General features: G+C 39.0%; 1 protein-coding gene across 2 annotated transcripts in view; it reads left to right on the top strand.

The window, feature by feature from the left end:
* Positions 1–18,662, top strand: part of strn3 (striatin, calmodulin binding protein 3) — a 40,794-nt gene that overhangs the window by 6,225 nt on the left and 15,907 nt on the right. The window contains exons 2-8 of one of the 2 annotated variants that reach the window (XM_053632107.1): positions 12,651–12,754; positions 12,942–13,015; positions 13,109–13,187; positions 13,513–13,689; positions 16,822–16,963; positions 17,649–17,790; positions 18,419–18,555. In XM_053632107.1, coding sequence (XP_053488082.1) covers positions 12,651–12,754; positions 12,942–13,015; positions 13,109–13,187; positions 13,513–13,689; positions 16,822–16,963; positions 17,649–17,790; positions 18,419–18,555 — 855 coding nt within the window. Of the gene's footprint in view, positions 1–12,650; positions 12,755–12,941; positions 13,016–13,105; positions 13,188–13,512; positions 13,690–16,821; positions 16,964–17,648; positions 17,791–18,418; positions 18,556–18,662 lie in introns of both variants that reach the window. The other variant, XM_053632106.1, reaches the window with a different exon arrangement.

Raw genomic sequence — 18,662 nt, forward strand, 5'->3', positions numbered from 1 at the left:
TTTAAATGACAAATTTAATTCAGGGTGAACACAAAACAGCTGAGACTAATGATGACACAAGGGAACAACAAATGACAATACAGGGGCAGAGACGGGACAGAAATCGTAACAAATGCACATGTACAAAGTAAACAAAGTCAGTGTCACTAAAAAGTGCGCTGCGAGCTCCAGCGCTTGCGCGAGGGGAAATCATGACACTAACATGTTGCTCAATGGCACTACAGATGTTGTCGGGGACATGAAACGTCATCACGAAGAACAGGAACAAACTTTGTGGATAAACTGGTTCAAGTTCACTGTGCACAATTCCTCCAAAAAATGTGGATGAAGATTCATCCACGGAGTAAATCCGTATTATGGAAAATGTTTTTAAATCATGTTTGGAAAAGTTGTCGGAAGCTTGGTGATGGTGCCGTTGAAGTCGAGCGACCGTGGTGTAGTTCGTTTATAGCATACGGTTTGCGTTTGATTTCTGGTGATTGTATTTAGGTTTCAAACTTCATAAAAGTTGTGTTCATTTGTGAAAATTATCTTGATGGACAAAACCTGTGAGTGTTGTACACTTTTGTTGATCACGGAGCTTATTTTTTGCAATAATCCAAAAGTCTATGTGAAAATCCTTTTGTGTTTTTGTCGAGGGAACCAGTGTGATGTTAACTTCCGTGTTCTGGTACACAATGACATCATCCCTGCGTCATCGCTCTATTGGGTGATTTGTCTGCGTCTCTCCTCCTGTAAACACTGTTATTGCCTTTTCTGCATACGGATGAATTGTTTTCATTTGGTTGCATATTGTTATATTTGATGCATATTTTCATTTTGTTGATGGCATTTTTTTTTTTTTTTTTTTTTTTTACTTATCCTGTATTTTGGGTACAATTTTATTTATATGTTGTTTCTAAGAGATGATGCACTTTAAGGACCAGTCTAATTTGATGCAGAGATTTGTACATTAGCAGGAATGTAGCACAACATGGAGGTGAAAGCAGTGGTCTGTTTATTTAAATGTGAATGTGCAATAAAAAGTCCCTAAAATCGATGAATAATCATGAAAAATAATCGTGATCTCAATATTAATCAAAATAATCGTGATTATTATTTTGGCCACAATCGTGCAGTCCTAGTTTTAGTAAAAATATGGGTTTGCATCATTTTTGGCTGTTTCCCAGAATTTAGCCAGCAATTTCCAGTGGGATTTCTCAGGCAATCACATTGTTCAGTTCCATTCTGAATATGCAGAAAAAGTATCAAAATACATTGAACACTGCTTTGTCATTAATGATTATGAAAATGAATAGGATACATTTTTTTACATCGTAATTAAAAATTTTTTTTTATTTTTTACATGATTTTGTTTACATTGTTTGTAATAGTCGTTAACACTTCCTCCACACATACTGCAAGTGGGTGAAATCTATCCCTTTGGGGAGTTTTCCATTGCGACAGACCAACAGTATGAGCTGGTCAGTACATTTTCTCACATCTAGCAGCACTGTGTATTACATTGTATACTCTCTCTCTCCACTGTAATAGGAACACCTGTACATCTGCTCATTTATGTAGTTATCCAGTCAGCCAATCATGTGGTGGCAACGCATAAAATCGTGCAGATACAGGTCAAGAGCTTCAGTTAATGTTCAACCATCAGAATGGGGGAAGAGTGTGATCTGTGTGACTAACCGTGGCATGGTTGTTGGTACCAGATGGGCTGGTTTGAATATTTCATAAAGTTCTGAAGTCCTGGGAATTTCACATACAACAATCTCTAGAGTTTACACAGAATGGTGCGAAAAACAGAAAACATCCTGTGTGCGGAGGGTCTGCAGACTGAAACTCCTTGTTGGTTAGTAGAGAGATCAGAGGAGAATGACCAGACTGGTTTGAGCTGACAGGAAGTCTATAGTAACTCAAATAAGCACTCTTTACAACTGTAATGAGCTTAAAAGCATCTCAGAATGTGCAGCACATCTAGCCTTGAGGTGGACGGGCTATAAAGCAGCAGAAGACCACACTGGGTTCCATTCCTCTCAGCCAAGAGCAAGAATCTTCAATAAGTGATCTTCACCTGTCCAATGCACAGGCACCCATGATGGACTCAGAGTCCTGTTCTTGGATGACAGTAGTGGAACCTGATGTGATCTTCTGTGGTTGTAGCCCGTCCACCACAAGGTTCAATGTGCTGTGCATTCTGAGATGCAACTATGCAGTTGTAAAGAGTGCTTATGACTTCCAACATCCTTCCTGCTAGTTCGAACCAATCTGATCATTTTCTTCTGACCTCGTTTATCAGCAAGGCATCTCCACCCACAGTCAGAGTTTTTATCAGAGTCTCTCAACCTTTTGTTAGAAGCCCCCCCCCCAAGTCTTCCCTATCATGTGCCCCATATATATATATATATATATATATATATATATATATATATATATTATATATATATATATATATATATATATATATAAGTCTGTTTTTGATAGATGGATCGAGAGACAGAGTTTTTTTTTGCTTTTGTGTTTTTTGTACTTTTATTAAAATTAATTTTTTATGACTTTTCTAAAACTGTAACCGACATGTATTGAAGATGAATGATCAAAAATGTTTCTGAACATTATAATTACTTTGAACAAGAGACCTAGGTTGTAGTAAGGTGTACTATTTTACATGTAAAACATGCATTCTATTTGTCTTGCATTCTAAAAACATTCGCATACGAGTAATGTAAATTGGCACGAAGGGCGCGTCTCGTTATCCATGGCAAATTTCCGTCTCTCAGCCACTCACCGAACAGAGCAGACACAGAGAGATTTGATCGAGTCAACATTTGGAAAGTTTTGAAACTAAGGTTTGTCCAAAAAGTCACTCGATTTGTCGCTTGGCGGGGGTTTTTTTTGCAAAAAAAAGTCACTAAAGGGGTCTGAAAAGTCTCTAAATTGGCGACACTGGTCTGCACCAACAGCTAGATAAAAGGCAGGCTAAGCTCCGCCTCTCCCCAGCAAAAAGAAAATACAGAGGAAGAGAAAATGCAGGGTTTTTCCATTTATGCACATTCTTATTTGAAAAGCAATAAAATACACAGAGTACCCAAATGATGCCCTGTCTGTGTTGTTTTTTTGTGTTTTTTTTTGTGTCCCCTTCTGATCTCGCCCCATGGTTGAGAACCACTGATTTATATAATACAGATGCTGACTTTTTTTTTGTGGATATAGACATCAGTGAGTTCTAATAACTGCTGTTGAAATGTTGTTAAAAGCAGTTATTCAGTGCAGACTACACATTCAGTAACTTTTCCCATAAAGGCGCAAATGTACTTCACTTTCACCACGCGCATGTTACTGGGTTACTGTTCAGAAGGTCAGGGGTTCAAGCACCAGCACCACCAAGCTTGGGCCCTTAACCTTACACCCTATCTGCAATCCTGTGTTCTGACCCAAAGTTCCTAACAAGCTAAGAAAAGACTTCCACTGTGCTGTAATGTATATGTGACCAAATAAAGGCATCGTCGTCTTCTATTTCTGTTGGTATTTCACCACACTGTTGTGTTGCATTCATTTGTGAGGATGTGCACAAGCGACGCTCCACACGATCACAGGCTACACATTGCAGCCATTTTCCATCTGTATTTAAAAGCAAGTATAATTCCGGCTTAACACCTCACTAGAATAATTATTGGATTACTGACCATTCAAGGACCGTGTGAGAGGTTTGCTGAGTAACATTGTGCTTTGTGTTCACTGCCACACAGCCATTTTTGATACCGCAGTAGAAAGTCATTATTAGTTTTTATTTCCCCCATGTTGTTCATGCATTTGCTTTTGTCACACTGCATTATGTGTGGATTATGTGTAAAATGTTGTTTTGTCACGTAAAAAAAAAAGTTCCACTTCCATCCAGGAAGGTGAGGACTTTTGAAGGCTCTTTGTACATTAATGTTAAATGCATAAACTAATGCACTTATGTTAGAAATAATGGATGAATAGCTCAGGAAATGTTTTCACAATAGCTATATCATGCCTCCTATATGTCAGAGTAATTGACCTAAAAGCATCTTACAAGGCTGGTCTCCTCTACTGTGATATAAAAGTCTCACCAGTAATGCATCTGTGTCTTATCTGGGTTAGAGCAGGGTTTCTAGGTCATGCAGATGACATCTTTAGTGTAGGCTTGTGAGATTGTGTGTAATATACCATTCTCCTGTCGTGACTGTAGACTCTGAGAAAAAGAAGGAGGCCTGGCCAGTGTGTCGTATACGTTTTTTCATCTTCTCAGAAGCAAAATGCCAGAAGTTGGTTACAAATTGTCAGTAACTGCTATTTGCTAGCATTAGCATTTTAAAAAAATGAATTACCAGTTAATTAGGACAGGAATGCAAGTAGACCTGAATAGGGATGTCAGGATACCAAAAATCTAAGAGTCGATACCGATACCACCAAAAGTACACGATACTCGATACCAAAATTGATACCACGGTGTGGTTTAAAAAAAATTATAGTAACATTTTTAATAAAATTAAAAACTCCTGGTGGATATTGTTCTCTGGCTGATACTGGCAAAAAGAGAGAGAGAGAGAGAGAGAGAGAGGAATATTTTAGCTATCAAACACTGTCTGACAATGACTAATAAAATAGTGGAGGCTACAAACGCATTAGGGTGCACTACTAAGCACAGCCTGAATGGCGATGCATGGTGGCCCATTAGGAGGTAGTTTATAACATTGCAATGCGTTAGTGTTGGTAACAAATAACTGGCTATCGCAAACATTACATGGAGCATAACATTAGCTGGTTTCATGGCCACAATGCCAGCCGCCTCAAACAAACATAATATAGGACCGTCTTTCAGGTGCTTCGCCAAATTCCAGGTGTCTCCTCGCTTTGTTTCAAATGAACGATAGCATCGGTTGCACAGCGGCCCCAGAGCATCAATTATATGTTTGTTGTCATCCACCTCGAATGCGAAGTACTTCCGTATTTGACTCTAACCACCTTTCCTCACAACGTGTTGGAGCGGAGCTAAACTTCTGTAGTTTTTCCCGCGTGCATGTAGGCGTTCTTCGTCGTCTTTACCACTTGTGGACCGATTAATATACTTGCGCATATTTGCTGCCCCCTTCAGTTCCGGAAGAATTACAACCACGGTACCTATGCTACTGCAGAAAACCAAAAACCAAGTGCCATCACGTTTTAAGACTGTCGGTACCGAAGTATCGGTTCTCGTGACATCCCTAGACCTGAAGGCAGCACTGTACAGAAACTAAATTATCCGTAACTTGGCTCATTATAAAATTTAAGTCCATGTGCTCTGTGTTGAACAGCAGCTGAGATGCTTACTGAATTCTTGAATACTGAACTAGCCCTGATAAACATTGTTTAATGTTCATAAATTAAATTACCCTGGGAGAATCACATTACACATGCAGCTAATCAAGAGTAAACAGCAATGCAAATGATACGGGTAGTATCGCGTGATAACAGTATGGCTGAGATGAGTTTTCTTCCATGCCTGCAGCTTTTTAAAAAGATGGGTTTTAAGGAGTGAGGTCTGGGTTGTTGTAGGCAATCAGCCGAAAATGTAATGTGCAATTTTTTTCCAAATCCCCAACGATCCACCATCTCATCACGACTATTTTCATAATTCATACGACTATTTTGCAAGTTACTGAACAGAGTGATGAAAATAATTCCTCTATTGATGGAAGATTTGCTCTACAAGGAAACATAACCTCAAAGAAAAAGAATAAGAGACCACTTGCGATTGAGGTGAAAGGTTTACATACATTCCGACTCAAAATTTTCACAACTCTACACGTTTCATGTTGCCAAAAATGTTCTGTGTTGGGTCAATTAGGGTACTTACTTTATTACCATTAGAGGTCGTGTCTAAATAATATCTAAGAGACAGATATTTTATCAGCTTTTAATCGCTGTATCAGCTTTTCACTAGGTTAAAAAGTTTGAGTACACTTTGTTAGTATTTGCTGGCATTGACTTTTAATTGCTTGAACTTCAGATGCTTGGGGGAGGCTTCTCTCAGTACTATTCCTGAATCTTCACCCTTCTTCCTGACAGAACTGGTGTAACTCAGGCAGGTTTGTGGCCCTCTTTTCTCAGACATGTTTTTTCATTTCACTCCACAGATTTTCTGTGTGATTCAGGTCCGTGGTTTGGGATGGCCACTCCAATACTTTCACTTTTGTCTTTAAGCCATTTTGTTAGTTCAGAGGTATGTTTAGGATCATAGTCCTGTAGGGATGGGTGATAGCTTATCGTTTGCGATATACCAGTAGAAATTCTCCCCACAATAAGAATTGGTGTTCCCACGATAATAACGATAAAGCTTTGTTTATGACGTATTTCTGTGTGCGACGGTCTGTGACCCATTCGCAGCTCATGTGCAGAGAGAAAACGAGTACAGCGGAAGGCGGACGTGAAGCTGAGGAGGAGTTTATCGTTAAACGAGGAGCTACCTCCACAATCTGGAACTGGTTTAATGACAGAAAATCAGTTTAACTTTTAAATCAATGTTTGTGTTACTGAGGCTGTCAAGACTGCATGCAGCTGTCACTTGTAGCCAAAAACAGTGCTGATTGGTGCTATATTTATATTGTCACTGATATCGTTATCGCAATAAATACCAGAAAATATCGTGATCTAGTTTTAAGTCCATATCGCCCATCCCTATTGTCCCGCTGGAAGATGCAGTTGCCACCAATTTTTAACTTTCTGGCTGATGTCTTGAGGTGTTGCTTCAGTATTTTTAGATAATCCTCCTTCCTGAAGATACAGTCTATATTTTTAAGTGCAGTAGTCCCTTTTCCAGAAAAACACCCCCACAACATTATGCTTCCATCCCCATGCTTCACAGTAGGAATGTTGTTCTTCAGATTAAAAGCCTCACCCTTTTTTTTCCCCACACACAATGCTGACCATTATGGCCAAACAGTTAAGTTTTTTTCATCTAACCAGACAGTATTCCTCCAAAAGGCTTCACTCTGACTCTGAGTATGGGCTTCATCCTCATACAAAGAGAGAGTCAACTTCTTGTATGTAAACACTGGAATTCTGATATAGTGAATTAAAGATGAAATTACTCTGTCTCTAATTTTAACTATTTTAAAGTGACCTCTGATTGGAAGTAGATGCCCTAATTGACCTGCCAAAAGAAACGTGATCACGTGAAATGAATGGGGTTGTGAAGAACTGACTGAATATCTTTAAGCTAGGTGTATGTAAACTTTGTCAACTGTAGACCAAAGTACCATTTCAAACAAATTTAAATAAAGAGAACTTCTCAACACAATGCAAAAGAAAAAAAATCAAACATGGATAGCATATTTAAAAAAGTTAATGAAATGGTAACTAATGTTGTAAGTATTTAAAAAGTGCAATAAATGAAAAGGTGACAGATGAGCGAGTGTTTAAATGCTGATTACAGCCATGGCCACTAGTATTGGCAGTGACCTCAATTTAGTGTTTTATAACGTTTGCTGCTGCAGTATAGAGCTGCAACAACTGATTGATAATGAAAATCGTTGTCAACCATAATTCACGGAGCCTTTCTTACTTCAACTCAACAGGAAGCTTTCTTGAACTCATAACACATGTGCACTGCCATCTTTTACAATAAATACCTGGGGGTCCACCAGTATATCTAAACTAAGTTTAGAAGTATGAAGCAGCTCGATTGAGACACAGTCTGTCAGTTCAATGGTGAGGTCACGGTCCTAATCTAGTCTCAAAGGAGTAGACTTTTCAGAACACGAGGCAAGAATAGCCCTCTCCGATGCATGGCACATTCCTCTATCCAGCTGTCAGATCCTGGCAGTACACAGAGGAAGAACCAACTCTGTTAGACAGCAGTGAAATGGGTGCAAATGACAAGTAGTTTTAAGTGCACAGACTGAAAGCAAAATAACAGCCTCCCTAAGAGTATGAGCATGTAGTGGCGGGTGGGTGTAGGCTGATAACGGTCTATTAAAAAGATTGCACTTGACTACAGAAGTTGGATATGCTGACAAAGCAAAGCTTAACTCTCACTCTAAATGCTTCCTTCTACATTTAAGATCTCTAACTTGCTATTACATGATTACATTGAGCTAATTTATTATTTATTGTTCTCGTATTAATGTCTTTCTTAACATATAATTTATGTTTTAAATGTGAACTGCAATATAGATGGTAAAGCCAATGCTTTCAATACAATGATAAACACCTGTTCTTCTTGTGAGTCTTATAAGCTGTCCCCTGAAATAAAAAAAGGAAGAAAGCTATTCATTTTCATATTTGGTCATAATATCTTGCTCCTTCCTACATGACAAACCTACTCATTTTTGTTTTCCACACCTCTGTCCTGAAAATTCGAGTCTAGTGGACATTCCCAGACATTAAATGTAAGTTATGTTGTGTTCATTAATAAATCTCCGACATACAACTCAGAAACTTAAGTTTTAGCCTATTTCTTTATTTTTATCTATAGTAGTATGATAATGATGATAGCAGTTGCAGTTCAAGGAATCCTGAACTTCAGGGGTGTGACAGCACTCTCAGCATCCTTACTTCCTGCATCTTTGCATTGCTATTTAAAATAAGAAAATATAAATTGTTAGGATTTGTGAATTGATATCCCTGACGAGTCCCCAGAAAACTGTTAAGGATTGTGAAGAGAGAATCCCTATGTTACAATTCTTAAGAAGAGAGAAAGCAAAATTACACAAAAAAATGGTTCCCTTGCCCAGCTATACGCTTCCTGCACCAAGCACTTGGGAGAGTTTCTCAAATATCACACAGACACACACAGTTCAAATGGCAAGATCTCTCATTTATTCAAAGTAAGGCAGAGTATGTATCTTGCTTAGCACACAACAGAGACAGTGGAGTAACTGTTGATTGGCTAGGCAGAAGGGCATATTTGCATAAAACAGGAAGCATATCAAATGGTAAATGGTCTGCACTTATATAGCGCTTTTATCCAAAGCGCTTTACACTGTGTCTCATTCACCCATTCACACACACACTCGCACACCAATGGTAGCAGAGCTGCCATGCAAGGCGCTAACTTGCCATCGGGAGCAACTTGGGGTTCAGTGTCTTGCCCAAGGACACTTCGGCATGTGGAGTCATGTGGGCTAGGAATCGAACCGCCAACCCTACGATTAGTGGACAACCCGCTCTACCACCTGAGCCACAGCTGCCCGACAGGGACAACTCCATATATGGTTTTCAGGAAGTCATAGGAATACAAGCAAATGTTATTCAGAAAGGTATGTAAATGTGCATAAATGATATTTGGGGGAGACCAACGAATGTGCACACTGTGAGGGGTTTTATCTGTCTGTACCCGGGTTAACAGCGGAACAAATGGCACTTTTCCACCGCACGGTACGGCTCGACTCGAATTGACTATGCTCTGGTCAGTAATCCAGAGCCTTAACCTGTTGAGTCACCACTGTAACCTTAATCTGCCCTTTTATCTTTAACCCTAATTTTGTCCAGATGACTTCTTTTAATTCTCACATCCACTGTGTTATAAAGACAGTCTACATTTAAATTTACAGGATGTAGGATTTCCCCTCTCAGGTTATTGTGAAGTGGTCAACTTTTGGTACTAACCAATGCATACTGGGAACACCCCCACAAGAGCTGTCAGTTTGGAGATGTTCTGACCCAGTGGCTCAGATGCTCTAGCCATCACAATTTGGCCATTATCAAAGTTGCTCAGATCCCGTTTTTCCTGCTTCTAACATAACTTGACTGACTGTTTCTCAATATGCGTTCTTATGCGGTCTTGTGTCCTTGTGAACTCGTTCCATGTCATCATCCACTGCCGAAGTTCAATTCCAATACTCAAGAACGCAAGTAGCGGGGACGCATGAAATTACCCTAATGTGTTGATATCGAGGATGCATCAGATGCAGACCTGAGCGCACCGAACCCACTTGACGTCCCAGGAATCGTTGCGGCAAAACAATGGCGGATAATGGAAGCCTGACCCATACCTGTAGCTTTAACATCTTTTTAACCAAAATAATCTAAATGGATCAAAATATGCATCTTAGAAGAATGATTCTGATATCATTTGGATTGAAATATATTTGAGGTTGTTAAAGTCAAATTACGCTAGCTTCCATCCTGAGGTAACGGTAAACTCGTTCGCTTTTTGTTAACGTGAGGTCGCAGTTGCAAACAGAGAGTTTACTAAATTAAATCATTAATAAATCTATTAACCAGATGAAACATATTACTTAAGTAGCACTGAAGAGATGAGGACCCTGTCCCACTACTAGAAATGTGCTGGGACGGTCCTGTGAGCAACAGGAAGCTCACAGCACATCTTAATTCTTACAAAAATGTTTTCTATGTCCTCCTGTCCTTCCGAGTTCATTCTTTCAAAGTAGCCTGGCAAGACCGGTCTTCACGAGAACACAAGACCGGTCTTTGCGTTCTCAGAATTGAGAAACAGCCACTGTTCACTTGCTGCCTAATATATCCCACCTCTTTTCAGGTGCGATTGTAATGAGATAATGGGTGTTGTTCACTTCACTTGTCATTGGTTTTAATGTTATTGCTGATAGTGTGGTCCCCCCAAGTGCATTCAGCTGCCCTGTAACTGTATCAGCAAAGGGGGGAAAGCTATGGGGGTGGAGCTGCACATGTCTCACTGGAAGCATATGTTACTCTTCATCCTCTAAGACTGGTAGCTGTTATGGAAAAGGAAAGAACTAGTTAGTGAACATGAGTTGACATTTACAGTTATGGCATTTGGCAGATGCCCTTATCCAGAGTGACTTACAGAAGTGCTTTGAAATCTCAAAACTGGTTCACTAGGTCATGAACTAAGAATACCCTCAGTCTAAAAACTCAGTTGGGGGCATAGTAAAAATAATATAGTAAAAAGGCTGGTATGAAATATATTGGGTGAAAATTGAATCTTGAAAAATGACTTTCTATAAAATAGATTTAAATTTCTCAGATTAGTGGATAATTAACTTTTACAGCCACATGACCTTTCAACCAGCAGTTGTCAACTTTCAGAGTGTGATTGTTTTTTGGGTTGGGTTTTTTTTCGTGCTTGTTGCGTGTTACTGGCAGGGGTAGTGGGTAGAGTTCAAATTCCAGCATAGCCATAGAACAAATGTTGGGACTTCATGCTCCTTAACCTTTAACTGTTCAGGCATATACGGATGAAATGAGGTTCTGCGTCATTTCTAAATTTTGTTTGTGTGTTTGTAGATATGAGCCATGTTATCGGGGGTTGATTGGGAGTGTGTTGGACTATAAATACCCCCTCCTCTGTGCCTCACACACACTAGCCTTTATGAGGACTTGAGTTACACAGCTGCTCTCTCTCAATAATATCATGTAGTCCTCGGAGTCATTTACTGTCCTTGCTGCCATGTGCTGCCTAACCTTTAACAACTCAAAGAAACATAAAAGTTGGTTTACACCAAGCCTGCCATATGATTTTTCCTGTTAGATATTCTGAATTGCCTTAATATTATGTGTATTAGTTTATGTCCATCACCAGGGTGGACTGCTGTAGAAGGTAGGAAATAATGACAGGTTTCCTCAAATAGAAGCAAAAAACTAAAGGCAAACTAAAGCCTTGTTTCCTTTTTTTTTCAACTCTAGGTAGGTTTATTGAAGCTTTAGGCATGTTTTAGGCCCAGCTTAGTTATATTTAGTTACCGGTAATTGTGATTACATTCATATAGCACTTTTCTAGTATTTTCTACTGAAAGTACTTTACATAGTATGGAGGGTGGGGAATCTCCTCAAAGACCACTAGTGTGTAGTATCCACCTGGATGATGTGACGGCAGCCATAGTGCGGCAGAACGTCCACCACACACCAGATATTAGTGGAGAGAGTTATGTAGCCAATTCAGAGATGGGGATTTTTAGGGGGCCTTGATAGAGAAAGGCCAATGGGGGAATTTCGCCAGGACACCGGGGTTATACACAGGGGTTATACCCCTACATTTTACCATAAGTGTCCTGGGATTATTTTAATAACCACAGAGAATCAGGACCTCGGTGCTGTTTTTACAGGATAGTGTCCCTGTCAGTACACTGGGGCATTAGGCCCCACACAGACCACAAGGTGAGCGCCCCCTGCTGGCCTCACTTCCAGCAGCAGCCTTACCTTTCCCCAGGAGGTCTCCAATTCAGGTACCGGCCAGTCTCAACCCTGCTTAGCTTCAGTGGGAAACCAGGTGAGAAGTACAGCGAGATATGGCTCTGACCAGTTATATCAGGCACTGATATATAATCACCCCGTTTCGCCGTATCCTTTTTATTTTCCATATAACGTGTGTATTCCAGCATAGAGAAGGATCCAATGTGGTGGCTGACCGCTTTTTAATAGAATGACTGTTAACGGAAGTCAATGAAGACAATTGAATGCCTTGAGATCAAAACTGTTTTGCTATTTGCTAATGTGAGTTTCTAAAGGCTTTGTGTTCTTTTTCCATATTCAGTTTCTGCTTTGTTGGTCAGAAAGGCACAATATACATTCACTAGAAAGTATAGTTATAGAGGACTAAACAGAATTTTATGTGACAGATTTGTTGTTTCCTTTGGGACTATGTCGAGTAGCTTGACTATTCAATAAACTAATGGCTTTTAAGTGTTCTCATATCCTCTATTTCTGTCTTTCAGGCTCGAATAGCATTCCTCCAGGGAGAGAGAAAGGGTCAAGAAAATTTAAAGAATGACCTGGTTAGAAGAATAAAGATGTTAGAATATGCATTAAAACAAGAAAGGTTTGTAGTGATTAAATAATTCAGTGTATTATTGTGTGTGTATATATAAAAATGTTGAGTTTGTTTGTATTTGCATCTGTGTGTGGAAACTCTGCAGAGTCAGACCACTTGCTATATGCCAGTCATGTTAAATCTGGAGTTTTTAACAAAATAATGTTTGTTTTTTGTTTTTTTCTTTTTCTTTCAGAGCAAAATACCATAAATTAAAATATGGAACAGAACTCAATCAAAGTGAAGTAAAAATGCCCAGCTTTGAATCAGGTTTGTGCATTCTCATATGAGTGCAAATTTGCATACGTATGTACATATATTGTGTATACATGTATGTATTGATAATTATTTATCTTTCAGAAGATACCAAAGATACAGAGGTGTCCACCGTACCACAGAACAGTCAGTTAACTTGGAAACAAGGCCGGCAACTGCTAAGACAGTGAGTTTTTTTATAACCCCAAGTTGAACTTATTTTCTGAAAGCTGCTTTTCTACACAGCATTTTCCACAGAACTCAAGAAAGCTGAAATAAAATGGCAATTAAGAAGAGTCCTCCAGTTGTACACTTTACTGCAAAGATGGATAAAATATTACACAAGAAGAAATCTTATTTACATACCTTTTTATTCAACCAAGCCTGTATGTCAGCTATATGCAAGTTATTAAGATTCATTAAATATAGAGCATATAACCGTGGCTTATGTTATAAAAGGCGATATTTTAATTATTCTTGTGTAGTAATTTTTTCCTTTCTGTCATTACAAGATATCTTCAGGAAGTAGGTTACACAGACACAATACTGGATGTGCGGTCTCAGCGTGTGCGCTCTTTACTGGGGTTGTCTGGCTCGGAGCAGAATGGTTCAGTAGAAACCAAGAACCTGGAGCAGATCCTTAATGGAGGAGAATCTCCAGCCAAAAGGAAGGGGCATGACATGAAAAGGTACCCAAAGATGCCTTGGCTTAGGGGTGGATGATATGACAATCATAGACGTGAATGAATGAAATACATGTCAAAAACAAAATCTGTTTTACAGGAAGCTTGTGTATTGTGATTCTAAAAACATTTAGTCACTTACGCTGTAAACATTCCGAAAAGGCATCCCAAGTTGTTTTATGAACCTGCCTTACTTTATTTGCTATTCCAGCTCACGTTCTCCCTGACAGACACACAAAAACAACTAATAAAAGTAGATTTAAATAGCTAAAGAAAAAAAAAATCAAGGTGTTTGAATGGTCAAGTCAAAGCCCAGACCCCAACCCCATTGAGATGCTGTGGTGGGATTTTTAAACTTGAGCTTGACTGACTTGAAGAAATCTTGTAAAAACGAGTGGGCCAAAATTCCCAAAACGATGTGAGTGACTGATAAAGGCTTACAGAAAACGTTTACTTCAAGTTATTGTTGCTAATGGTGGTTCTACATGTTGCTGAATTGTAGAGTGTACTTGTTTTTTCCCACCTGCTTGGTTTACTTTTCTGTAAAAGAAAAAAAAAAGGACTACATACGGTGGTTGTTGTTGTTGTTTATTTTGTTTGTTTGTTTGTTTGTCACCTGAGGTTATTTTTTGTTTATAAAAGTTGGTGAGGACCACAAAATTGTTATTTAGGCCATGATAAATAAAAGCATAGAATTGAAGGAGAGTGTACTTTTTTCTAATATCTATACAAGCCTGTGGCCTGCTCATTAGGGACAAATTTATCAATTTAAAATTTAGATCTGAAATGATATATTTCTGTAAAGCTGCTTTGTGACAATGTCCACTGTGAAAAGCGCTATACAAATAGAATTGACTTGAATTGACTATACATTTTAAATACACTATCCTTGCTTGATTCATTTTAGAAATAAACCATTTTGTTCACTCTGTTAAACGTTGTTTGAAAAGGTAGTTTGGCTTAAGCGGACTTGAGGCTAACCAACCCTCCTGTGTCAGTAGCCTCTGACTTTTTATCCACCAGGGCCTGCAATGACTTTGCCTCTTTCTTTACTGACACAATTCAAAGAATTAGACAAGCAATCAGTGTCTCCATGTCAGGTACAGGATATGTGCTGTCTCTGTGTCCACCTAAAAACAATTCAATTAGCATGATAGAATTTCATCCTATCACTCATGAAAACCTGGGGGACATTATACAACACCTGAAATCCTCCTCCTGCTGCCTTGATATTCTGCCAATAGGCTTTTTCAAAAAGGTTTCTAATTGCATGGCCTCAGAACTTTTGAGCAAATTGTCAACGCATCTCTTCTCTCAGGTTTCTTCCCACAGGCCCCGAAAACTGCAGTCATCAAGCCACTCCTAAAAAAGAACAATCTAGACTCGTCACTAATGAGCAATTATAGGCCCATATGAAACCTCCCATTCTTAAGTAAAATTATTGAAAAATCTGTTTTTCAATAGCTGAACAATTACTTGGAACTAAACGACTGTTTTGATGTCTTCCAATCAGGGTTCCAACCAAATCACAGCACTGAGACTGCTCTAGTTAAAGTCTTCAATGACATCTATTTAAACAGACAGTGGTAGAATTTTAGTCTTAGTATTATTGGATCTCCGTGCTGCATTCGACACGGTTGACCACAAGATATTACTAGACCGATTGGAAAAACTTGGTGGGACTTTCTGGCACTGTACTAAACTGGTTTGAATCCTACTTAAGGGACAGGGACTACTTCGTGTCTATAAGCAATTAAACATCTGACATTACAAAAATGACCTGCGGAGTTCCCCAAGGCTCCATTTTGGGGCCTCTTTTGTTTAACATCTACATGCTTCCACTGGCTCAGATTATGAAAAACAACAAAATATGTTACCATAGTTATGCAGATGACTCAAAGATTTACATAACCATTTCACCAGGAAAATATGATCCCATACAGGTGCTGAGGAACTGCATTTGAACAAATCAGTGATTGGATGTGCCAAAATTTTCTCCAATTAAACAAAGAGAAAACTGAAGTTATTGTTTTTGGATCTAAGAAGCAGCAATTAGAGGTCAGCACTCAGCTTCAGTCTGTAATGTTGAAGACCACAGACCAAGTCAGAAGTCTTGGTGTAGTCATGGACTCAGACTTGACCTTCAACAGCCATATTAAGATGGTTACAAAGTCAGCCTACTACCACCTGAAAAATATTCGAAGGGTTAGAGGACTAATGTCTCAGCAAGACTTAGAAAAACTAGTCCATGCATTTGTCTTCAGTTGACTCGACTACTGTAACGGTGTCTTTACGGGCCTCAATAAGAAGTCAATTAGACAGCGGCAACTGATTCAGAATGCTGCTGCTCGGGTCCTCACTAAGACCAAAAAAGTGGATCATATGCAACTCCAGTCTTGAGGTAGTTGCACTGGCTTCATGTCTGTCAAAGAATTGATTTTAAAATACTGCTGTTGGTTTATAAAGCACTGAATGGTTTGGGTCCAATATATATTTCTGATCTACTGGTACATTATGAGCCATCCATACCTCTGAGGTCGTCTGGGGCAGGTCTGCTTTCTGTTCCCAGAGTCAAAACTAAACATGAAGAAGCAGCATTTAGGTTTTTGTACTCCACATATCTGGAACAAACTCCCAGAAAACTGCAGATCTGACAAAACTCTCAGTTCTTTTAAATCAAGACTGAAGACTTTTCTTTTTGCTCCTGCTTTTAATTAAATCACCAAGGTATTTTAATTAATATTACAGCTGCACTGTAACTTTTTTTTGTTCTGTTTTAACCTGGTTTTATTTTTATTTTTTATTTATATATTTTTAATGAACTCTTTTTAAATGTCTTTTCTTTTAAATGTTGCTTTTATGTTTTATGTAAAGCACTTTGAATTGCCTTGTTGAAAATGTTCTATACAAATAAATTTGCCTTGCCTTGAGCGGAAAATGGTGTCTCTGTCGTGATAAGTTCTATAATCCAGCCTGAAAAAATCATGATGTGATGTATATTTTTGTCAGCTTGCCCACCCCTATCTTGGCTTGTTTTTGAATACATTATGCTTCTACAGAGTAAAACAAAGGATTAAAACTTCACAATTCTCTATGCTGAGATAATTTTGTCAATAAACTCATTTGCTTGTGTTAAAGGAATGCAGGAGATGTTCTGGAGACATTTAACTTCTTAGAAAATGCTGATGACAGTGATGAAGAGGAGGATGAAGAGGGCGACCTAATGGAAGACATGTCAAACAGGACTGATAAACAAAGAGTAAAGAAGCATAAAATGAAAGTAAGTGAGGGCTTTAATTGGATGACATTCATATTGGTCTAAAAGCTTTAAAACTGGCCTTGCTGGTGGTGTGTGTAGGAAAAGAAGTGGCTGTGGAGGTGAATCTAAAACAATTACATCGGACTATTTTCACCCTACATATAAACAATATTGTTGAATTGTGCCATAGTTTTTATAGTATGTTATAAAGTGTCATGAAGGCTATGTTTAATGCTATGGGCCAGATTTATATTGTGATTGCACAGTTGCTTAGTAAACCTCTGAAATGGAATTTTTAGATTAAAATGGTCCAGTGTCATAGAACAAAAATGACCAAACAAAAAAAGCTTCTTTTTTATTTGCAGGATTTGCTCAGCATGTTCACCATTTTCTATGCACACATTCCTATGAGTCAAGTAATTTAGAGTCATTCATTCTTGCTTAGACACATCATGGTCTGTAGAAATATTTTATTTAAAATAGACATGAACCATATGATGCTGGACTAAATCTACACATCACTCACAGTGAGCCAGTAAATCTTATATTACTTAAGAAAATTAATTAGACCTGTTAGAAGACATTGAGGTGCAGTGAAATGTTGTGTGGTTTGGCCTTCTTCCTGAGAAATTCCAACACTCTATCATACTCAATGTCATAAACTGATAAGAAGAAATTGGTAATAACACAGCTGATGTTTCCCCAGGTGGGAAATGAGGGCTTAGCGTCAGACCTTCCAGACGATGCAGACACAGAAGAAGCGCTAAAGGAGTTTGATTTCCTGGTGAATGCAGAGGACGGCGAGGGTGCCGGCGAGGCTCGCAGTTCAGGAGACGGTACAGAGTGGGGTGAGAGACTCTAACCGAGCCCTCTTTCTAACCACGGGATGACAATTCTGTCTTAGGTTTCACACACATGAGCTGTTATTTTGGGGGCTTGCATGGGAATCCTGATGTGTGTGTGTGTGTGTGTGTGTGTGTGTGTCTTGTGTATATTTTGGTCTACAGGCTGGCTCTCCCAGCACAATCTCACACAGGTCATAAACTGCGTCAGCATACCTCAGGGACTTTGGTGCCTGCCAGCTCTGGCTTCTCTGCACCATGTGACCCACTTTAAAGACAAAATTATGTAAATGGTGCCCATGTAGGGCATGTAATTTTGGCCAAGAGGCCTAAATCTTTGCAATTATGTGAGTGTTAACTTTATAACCAGCCTTCTCTTGTTGGCTTGATATTGATTGATTGTTTGAAGAAGGAAAAAAAGAAAGGTTGTCTTTAGAACAGTGGTTCAGTTTAGCATTGTAAGTACACATAAGAACGGGGGGAAAAGCCTTGTGGAAAGCTGAAACCACATTTTAACGGTGACTGTATCGTCACTGTTAAAGTGATTAACATCAAACAGTAATATTAAAATCAAATAAATATAAAGTGGCACACTGCAGGTTAAAATATTTCTCTTCTTTTCTCCCATATTTAGCCGAACCACTGCCATTTCCATCGGGAGGTGGCAAGTCCTTTATCATGGGCTCAGATGACGTTTTGGAAAGTGTGTTGGGCCTAGGGGACCTTGCTGACCTGACAGTGTCCAATGATGATGCTGATTATGGCTATGACGTGAGTGGCCCAGCATGCCTTGAATTTTTTTTAATGATGCGCCTCCTGACTTCATCGCATAGTCTCTCATGCTGAAGACCCAAGAATATCAAGGTATTCGGTCATGA

Source organism: Ictalurus furcatus, chromosome 9 (genome assembly GCF_023375685.1).
Source record: "Ictalurus furcatus strain D&B chromosome 9, Billie_1.0, whole genome shotgun sequence".
NCBI classification, from domain to species: Eukaryota; Metazoa; Chordata; class Actinopteri; order Siluriformes; family Ictaluridae; genus Ictalurus; species Ictalurus furcatus.